This window comes from Tarenaya hassleriana, unplaced genomic scaffold (genome assembly GCF_000463585.1).
Source record: "Tarenaya hassleriana unplaced genomic scaffold, ASM46358v1 Cleome1, whole genome shotgun sequence".
Lineage (NCBI taxonomy): Eukaryota > Viridiplantae > Streptophyta > Magnoliopsida > Brassicales > Cleomaceae > Tarenaya > Tarenaya hassleriana.
Window position 1 is genome coordinate 2,847,146 of NW_010960187.1, and position 9,059 is coordinate 2,856,204.

General features: G+C 39.5%; 2 protein-coding genes, 2 non-coding genes and 1 pseudogene across 4 annotated transcripts in view; 4 read left to right on the forward strand and 1 right to left on the reverse strand.

The window, feature by feature from the left end:
• The first annotated feature begins 1,698 nt into the window (after window positions 1-1,698).
• LOC104807072 (zinc finger protein ZAT10-like) lies at window positions 1,699-3,809 on the forward strand. Its single transcript, XM_010532189.2, has one exon. It carries the CDS (start codon window positions 2,858-2,860, stop codon window positions 3,500-3,502), a length of 645 nt encoding a protein of 214 aa, XP_010530491.1. The 5' UTR covers window positions 1,699-2,857; the 3' UTR covers window positions 3,503-3,809.
• Window positions 3,810-3,991: 182 nt separating this feature from the next.
• Window positions 3,992-4,064, reverse strand: TRNAK-CUU. Its single transcript has one exon. It is a non-coding gene; the product is annotated as a tRNA-Lys (tRNA).
• Window positions 4,065-4,668: 604 nt separating this feature from the next.
• On the forward strand, window positions 4,669-4,741 carry TRNAA-CGC. The gene has a single exon. It is a non-coding gene; the product is annotated as a tRNA-Ala (tRNA).
• A 645-nt stretch (window positions 4,742-5,386) lies between these two features.
• On the forward strand, window positions 5,387-6,582 carry LOC104807078 (annotated as a pseudogene).
• Window positions 6,583-7,855: 1,273 nt separating this feature from the next.
• LOC104807087 (3-oxo-Delta(4,5)-steroid 5-beta-reductase-like) overlaps window positions 7,856-9,059 on the forward strand; it is a 1,899-nt gene continuing 695 nt past the window's right edge. Inside the window, exons 1-2 of the mRNA XM_010532202.2 lie at window positions 7,856-8,038; window positions 8,149-9,055. Of these exons, the coding sequence (XP_010530504.1) occupies window positions 8,000-8,038; window positions 8,149-9,055 (946 nt within the window). The 5' untranslated portion in view covers window positions 7,856-7,999. The remainder of the gene's footprint in view (window positions 8,039-8,148; window positions 9,056-9,059) is intronic.

Below are 9,059 nucleotides of genomic sequence, written 5' to 3' on the forward strand. Positions count from 1 at the left end.
AATCCGATGATATTATACAACAAATTTTGACATGATAGGATTCTTTTTATTGAGTTTGATGAGATAATATTAATTTTTTTTATTAATACGTCGGTGGAGACGAACGAGTGTGACCATGCTGATGATGATAACGTTTTGTTTATCTATTTTTTAAATTATACAATATTATATAATAATTTTTAACGCGGTGATTAATTTGAGTTATAGTTTGGGCCCTTTGGCTTATGGGGTAAAGAGTTGAAAAACGCATCTCCCAATGGAAGAGGAACAAAGTTGAATCTAGAACGTGATTAGTCTGAAGTTTCTCGTTCTAGAATATTGCCACGTCATCCGAAATTTTCTGTAACATGAAGTCATGAACTCATCCGACCCTATATTCTCGTCTTGAATTTAACAAAGAAAAACACCCATAAAATATGCAAAGATAAGCACCGCATATATATGTTAGTTGTCGGGAATAATTCTCGCTAAATTAGCAGAGAATTAGATTATTTTTAAATATGACAAAAGAGAGTTTCAGCAGACAAATTTGTTTCAAGTACCAATTAAGGATACTGAGAATATTTTTTCTCCCAAACAGTAGTATCTTTTTTTTTTAGGAAAAATCCCAAAACAATATCTAAACTTTTTAATTTTTACAAAATAAAATCTAAACTTTGTTCTTTATCAAATAAAACTCCAACTTTATTTTTTAGTAAAAAAATAAACCTAAACTTTAAAATTATTTTTAACCATATTACTGATGTGGTGTTCTGATATCGAGACATGTGGATGATGATGATGTGTCAAATACGATCAAAATATTGATTTGTCACGTAGGATATCAGAACACCATATCAGCAATAGAGTTAAAAATGACAAAGATTTTAAAGTTAAAATTTGTTTTTTACTAAAAAATAAAAAAAATAGGATTTTATTTGATAAAAAACAAAGTTTAGGTTTTATTTTGTAAAAATTAAAAAGTTTAGGTATTGTTTTGAGATTTTTCTTTTATTTTACTAAAGATACATCTCCCAATATTTTTTTTTTGTATGTATGTAAATCAACGTGGATTAATACAACCGGCGGGTTATATTTTTGGAAAATGATATTAAAAATTATTATAAAGAACAGATTTCCTATGCAGAATTCGGGATAACTCTCGAACAAGGAGATAAGAAAGAAGGAAAACAAAAAAAAAAACATTGACAAAGAAAAGTCGGCGAGGAAAATTGCCACGTGGAAGCTGAAGGCGTATCTTCTCCAACTCAGTTTTCTAGAAACATGACTTAATGCTTCGGCTTCAACAGTTTTACTACCGAACCTTCTAATTTTTTTTTTATACATATTTTACAACTTCATTACATTTTTTTTTTGTCTAATTTAACCAAAAAATACTACAAAAACAAATGTGTTGTGATTAGAAATTTATATTATATATGCTGGACAATTGATATGACTGACAAGTTGTAGAAAAATAAAATACGGAAATAAAATAAGACAAATAGAAAGAAACGAAATTACTTTTATTGCTACATCTCTTCTTCTTCTGGTTACATTATAATGAAAATGAACTACATATTTATAGGAAAATTAAGAAATAGAGTAAAAAGGAAATATAGACACAATGAAATCAAATCAGATACACAATATTTGGTATAATGATATTGTATCCATTATTATTCTCCATCATATCTCTAATCTTATTTTACTCCAATCATATATTCATTTTCCCACTTTAACACAAGTATGGTGAAATCAAGACAAAACCCTATATTTACTCTGATTGCTATTGTGGTCTAAACTCTGAAATAGATATTATATTGATTAATTAGTAGAATCTTCGTGATATTTAAATTATATTATAACTGATATTTCAAGAAAAAGGAGGCAGTTGCAAGAGAATAATGTATCAATATCATGATCATGAACACAAGTTGATTAGATGGGAAAGCAACACACAACTGCACAATTAATGTATAGGTTCATCTTCATCATAGGAGGGGTCCATATATTATATATATCATCCATATGGGTTGCATTTTCCTCGCTTAAAACACATAATTTTGGTAAAATCTCCTTGAAAATGGTGGTTTTGGGCTCTAATCAAATGCTTAGAATTCAAGCACCTTTTCCCCCACTTGTTCCAATTTCTTTCTATTTAAATTAACTACGTATACGTACGGTCCTTTTTTATTAGATTATACTCTCCTTTTTATTTTTAATTGGAGCAGTGATTTTCCTACCAAGTTGGGTCACCAAACAAAATTAAGAAAAACCCATAAAATAAAACTAAAATTAAATAATTTTTTAAAAAAAAAAATTGCAAATGAGTGGTAGTTTTACTGACCGTCTTCCCATCTGTATGGACCTTTCCTTCGGAACATGCCAACATGGTCTTTCCTTTTTCCTACGACCGTTGACTTTGAACCGGTCTCCAAAGTCAATCTCGTGTACTTCTCTCCTCCCCCTTCATTTTCCATGCTTCTTCCTCTCCCAATTGTACATACATGATACATATATATATATATACACGTATGTATATAAACATGCATATTATTGTCTAATCATCCAATCTCAGCATTGATTATACGGTGTATAATACGGCATCGCATATGGAATAACCACCCCACTGCCAACCACAACTCTCTCTCTTTGATGTTTTTTTTTTAATTATTTATTTTTTATTTCTACACAAAGATTATAAATTAAATTCAAGTGCTGAGCTTACCTTCGTCATCCCACTTGTCACGCAATTTCCCAAAGTTCCCTTATAAACCCATTTCCTCCGCTCCCTCACTCTCTCACCACAACACTCCACCTCTTATTATTCTGCTTCAGCAGCTTTTAGGGTTTTTTTTTTCTTGAGTCGAGTACTATGGCGCTTGAAGCTCTCAGCTCGCCCAAGCTATTGGACTTGGAAGAAAACGCGAATCTCCACAGCCTCGAGCCCAGCACCAAACGCAAACGCTCCAAGCGTCCGCGTTTCGACCAGCCTACCGCCGAGGAGGAATATCTCGCTCTCTGCCTCGTCATGCTTGCTCGCGCCGGAAGATCCACCGAAGATGATCGTCCCCAGAAGACGGAGGAAGAGGAAATAGCGGTCAGAACGCAACCGCAGACGCAGATGTTGAGCTACAAGTGCAGCGTTTGCGGCAAGGCGTTTCCGTCGTACCAGGCTCTCGGCGGACACAAGGCCAGCCACCGGAAACACCTCCTCGCTGCCGCCGGAGACGACCACTGCGCCACCACCAGCACCACAACCTCGGCGACGGCAAGCGGTGGCGGGAGATGCCACGTGTGCTCGATCTGCAACAAGTCGTTCCGGACAGGTCAAGCACTGGGCGGGCACAAGCGCTGCCACTACGACGGCGGTAGCAGCGTAGAGTCGAGTAGCCACGTCAGCCAACAGAGTCAACGTCAGTTTGACCTGAACCTCCCGGCGGAGTACGTCGACGTCGACGTCGACGAAGTCGTCAGTCCGATGCTGGCGAAGAAACCCCGCCTCTTATTCCCTCTCTAAAGTCGGGGGTTCTTAGAGAAATCCAAATTTAAAGGCTTTTTGTTAGCAGATCACAAAACACTTGTTTGTTTTTTAGGTTTAGATTTTTAGAACATTAATATTTGTTGTACGTAAACAGCTATTTATGGGAATCAAATGGGGTTGTGGTGGTGGTTTTGGTTAAGACACGGATTGGGTGGAGAGATTGAGATGACGTCATGGGCGTGGGATAAGACTTGGGATGAAACCAAAGCTTCTCCAAGTACGGGGACACGTGTCAATTCACTATTAACTCCTTTATTTATCTCGGTCGTTTTGGTTTCCCCTGTCAGATAAAACGGTCACCGTGACACCTTGGCACGTCGAGATGAGAATAAATGTATACAACCATCAGGAAAAAATGGAATAAAAAATATAACAAGATTCCAAGATTGGAAGCCGAATTCGAAATTTACAATTTACGAACGCTAATTGTTGCGGTTAAAAAAAGTCCGAAACGTAAAACACCTACGCCCACCGTGGGGTTCGAACCCACGACCACAAGGTTAAGAGCCTTGCGCTCTACCAACTGAGCTAGACGGGCTTTGCAATAATTGTTTTAATTATTTAACAAATTCGTTTCAGCCCAAATTATGAGCGCTTAAAAATCTATCTAATCATTAATATTTTTTAATTAGTTCAAAGTACAATGCAATCTAGTATTATGTCCATTACGCCCACCGAAAATGGGTCATCAATTATAATTAGTGATTAATCATCGCATCATTTACAGCTGCAATCTTTTGATCTATCTCCAAAAATAAAAATGAAAAAAAAAACAGTTTGGAAAATCAGTGAATATAGATTATAACTAATGGTTATGGTTATTACCCCGTACACTAGTTTCTTTTAGACAAATATAACTTTATTTTTCTCTGTCGTTTGGTTCGATTTAGAACCTAAAACCCTCTTTTCCTTTTTTTTTTTTCTTATTCGTGCCTTCTTCTAGGACGGAATTATAATTTCGATTTCAGCTTCCGGTACCATTGCAATTTTTGAAGAAGATTTGGGTGGTAGAATATACATGACGGGTTTTTGAATTTCGTTATCTCATGTATTCAAATATTTTTCCTGGATATCCATAATTCGGAAACTTTGTTCTTGAAATTTAAAATATTAGAAAACTCTAATAAAGATTTTGTGCGCTTGGGGGTGTAGCTCATATGGTAGAGCGCTCGCTTCGCATGCGAGAGGCACGGGGTTCGATTCCCCGCACCTCCATTTTTGTTTTTTAAAATTAATCCTTTTAAATCTGCGTTTTCTCAGTTTTTAAAAATATAATTTTGATAATAAAAATGTTTTTCTCACATATTTATTTGCTTTCTTGTAAGTACTAGAAAAAAAAAAAGAATGTTTTTGTGGCTGTGGCTTACATATAATGGTGTGCAAACATTTGACATAGATTATTAACCAAATTGGTCATCTCTAGATTTTATATATCAATAAATGTTTATAAAAAATATTAGAAATAGAGGTTACATTTTTTTTTAAAAGTTCGAATTGGTTTTTCATATTAAATCCTAACACAAATCCAACGACATGGACTCATAACGTACAATAGTTAAAAAGCGAAGCAACGCCTCTTCAGTTTTTTGTTTTTTTCTAAAACGTAAATAATTATACATAAATAAAATAAAAAAGGCAGTTGGAACAAAAAGACAAAGGCAGTTGTACTATGCCATCGTACGTGTAAATCGGTGAAGCCAGAATCTGACACGTGTGCATTTTGACAGCTGGGTTATTAGTAACCGCCTCTCACCGGAAGCACCCCCTTCTCTGTCTCTTAATCGTTAACGGCTATGACCGGTCACAGTCACCGGCTACAACCGGTCATCCTTATCCCCCCCCTATAAATATATCTTTCTCTCTTTAACATTTGCGAGTTTCGGTTTCTATGTCCATGGCTTCTTCTTCTGCTGCATCTGTGAAGAAGGACACGGATCGGATCAAGGGGCCATGGAATCCCGAGGAAGACGAAGCGTTGCAGAGGTTGGTTCAGACGTACGGACCGATGAACTGGTCTCTCATCAGTAAATCGATCCCTGGTCGATCGGGGAAGTCTTGTCGGCTCCGGTGGTGCAATCAGTTATCGCCGGAGGTGGAGCACCGGCCGTTCACGCCGGAGGAGGACGAGACCATCATCAGAGCCCATTCTCGGCTCGGGAACAGATGGGCGACCATTTCGAGGCTGCTCAACGGCCGCACCGACAACGCCATTAAGAATCACTGGAACTGCTCGCTCAAGCGGAAATGCTCGTCCAGGGCTGACGCCGAGCAAGAGCATCCGCTTAAGAGATCGGCGAATCTCGGCGCTGGATCGATTCTCTCGACGCGTCTTAGCTTAAACCCGGGAAGTCCCTCCGGATCGGAGCTCAGTGACTCGAGCTTGCCCGCCGGCTGGCGGAGTATCGTCTTCTCCAGTTTACCGTCCGGTGGGGAGTACTGGCTTGGTTCTTCCTCCGGCGAGTGTGACAGCGACGGACCCGGCAACTTTGCTCAGCCTCTCGCTGCCGGGACCCGAGTGGTCCGAGCCCAACCGAATCACGGACCTGACGAGCCACCACGTTTCTGTACACAGGTACGCGCCGCTACCTCCAGCTCCACCGTCGCCGCAGAAATCTCCGGTGGATCACAGCGGCGGAGAGGAGGGCTGCCATAAGCAGTTTTTCAGCTCGGAGTTTTTGGCGGTGGTGCAGGAAACGGTGAGGAAGGAAGTGAGGAGTTACATGTCGGAAATCGATCAGAAGGGAACATGTTTTCAGACCGAAGCGATCAGGAATGCGGTGGTGAAACGGATCGGTATCAGGAAGATCGACTGAGGAATCAGTCGTCGAAATCGAAAACCCAAAAAAAAAACAGTGGATTTAGCAGAGACCCATTAAGAACACGCGGGGAGTTTGCCTTCAAAAGAGTTTACTGATTAGGGCACAACCAGAGATGATGCAGGAGAAAGAGAAGAGGAGGATGTTTTTTGTTCGTTCTATTTTTATCTTTCTTTTTTGGGAAAGTTTTATTCTTTTGCAGTGGAATCGAACAACGAGTGAGTGTTGGATACGGATCAAGATGATCTTTGACGACAAAAATAGAAAAACAATATTCCTTTTTTTTAAAAAAAAAAAAAGAAAATAAGTAAAGACACAACATAGAGGAGTGGACTTTACAATCAGAAAATACCATTAACAGACTTGTGTGTGTGTGTATATATATATATTAATTTTATGGGTGTAGGGTGATTATTATTTTAGTTTGATTATACAAAATCAACTAATTCAAATGTATATGGAATGAATTGGTTATTAAGTTTTCTAAAACAAAAAATCAAAATAGGATGAAATATAAAGACCAATTCAAAATCCAAACCCAATGCAACTGCTTGTATATGCGTATCCCCTACATTCCAAATCCAATCCAAACATCAACAAAGACGTATAAAGTTGTAATGTGCGCTAGGCCGCAGAAAAAAGGATTAAAAAAAAGGCGAATCCATCAATGCTCTTCTCGTTGACGATTCTGTTCCTTATCCATTCACAATTTAGGCACGTGACGAAATCTTCAAAAGACATCCGAAAAGATCACCCCAAATCCAACCGTACAACTCTGTCTTTATGCGGAAGCTAATCAAAATCGAGCTTCTCATTCATTGGCCCATATTGATCAGAGCCCATTTATCGACCCATCAATTCATGGGCCTCATCGTCCCATATTCATATAAATAATGCAAAAAATAATAATAAAAATCCAGAGGGTAAAATCGTCATTTACGTAGACTAAGGAGATACACGCTCACCGGCATTTTACTCAAATGATCCACTTGGATCGTATAAATTTCGCTGGTACACCAACGTAAAAAACAATTTTTTATTCAACTTTTACACCATTTTTCGGTTAAAAAAGTCCGAAAATATTTTTTTTTCATTTTTTACGATTTTATTACGACTAACATATAACTAATATACAACTAAAATAAGAAGTTGTTATGATGGTATGGATACGAAAGTGCAAAAAAAATGTAGTTATTTTTAAAATTTGACAGATGAATTTTTTGTCATCTTATTTAGAATCAATTGCAATTGTATTTAGAATTAATTATGAAGTCATAATAACAAAGTTGTTTTCGAGCGAACAAATTATAAGATTATGTTTTGGGTGGTGTAGCCTACTCGGTGGCTAGAGTAAAAAGCCCTCACCATTGATTGTGGTTTATTTATCATATATGTTTCTCTTCGGAGGTTACTGAAACGGTTTTAACTGTATCCCCCAAACTGTAAAAAATAGATGGAGATAAAAAATGCGCTTTGTAACTATAAATTATATAAAATGGACCAAAATGCCCCTTCAGTTCAATCCCAGATAACAAACGCCTGAAACACAATCGCTTCTCCTCAGATTCCTCCGCGACCAAAACACCTAAATTTCCGACGGAAATCCTCGGAATTGATTTGGTCTCTTCAGACATCGGATTCGAATTCGATCGAAATAATGAGTTGGTGGTGGGCTGGTGCGATCGGAGCCGCCAAGGCAGGGCAACTCCATGATCCCGATTTCTTCTTCTTCGATTCTTGCAGATTCTTTCTGATTGCGATTCGATCTTCATTTGGGGTTTTTCTCCTTTCTCGTTGTTGTTGCAGAAGAAGTTCGTGGAAGATGAACATCCGCGAAGCTACGAGAGCGTCGGGCTCATCATCGGCGTCACCGGGATGGTCGGAAACAGCCTCGCCGAGATTCTCCCTCTCTCCGACACGCCCGGTGGTCCATGGAAGGTTTACGGCGTCGCTCGCCGTCCCCGACCTAGCTGGAACACCGATCACCCCGTCGAATACATTCAGTGCGATGTCTCCGACGCCATTGACGCTCAATCCAAGCTCTCTCCCCTCACCGATGTGACGCACATCTTCTTCGTCACCTGGACGAATCGCAGATCGGAGTCCGAAAGCTGCGACTCCAACGCCGCGATGTTGAGGAACGTTCTCCGCGCGATTGTGCCTCACGCGCCGAATCTCCAGCATGTTTGTCTCCAGACGGGGACGAAGCATTACATCGCCCCCCTCGACAACCTCGGAGGTCCTCATCATGATCCGCCGTTCACGGAGGATCTACCGAGGTTGCCGGTTCAGAACTTCTATTACGCTCTTGAGGACGTGTTGTTCGAGGAGGTTGAGAAGAAGGAAGGATTGACTTGGTCCGTTCACCGACCGAACACCATCTTCGGTTTCTCTCCTTACAGTCTCATGAATCTTGTGGGCAGTCTCTGTGTTTATGCAGCAATCTGCAAGCACGAGGGATCGCCATTGTTGTTCCCTGGAAGCAAGGTTGCTTGGGAAGGGCTCACGGTTTCTTCAGACGCTGACCTGATCGCCGAGCAGCAGATTTGGACAGCGGTTGATCGGTACGCCAAGAACGAGGCCTTCAACTGCAACAACGGAGATGTTTTCAAGTGGAAACATCTTTGGAAGGATCTGGCGGAGCAATTCGGGATCGAAGAGTATGGATTCAAAGAAGGGAAGAATGTTGGTTTGGTGAAGATGATGAAAGGGAAAGA

Bases quoted from the DNA above. Each gene is read 5' to 3' on its own strand.
- LOC104807072 (XM_010532189.2), top strand. From the start codon at position 2,858: ATGGCGCTTGAAGCTCTCAGCTCGCCCAAGCTATTGGACTTGGAAGAA.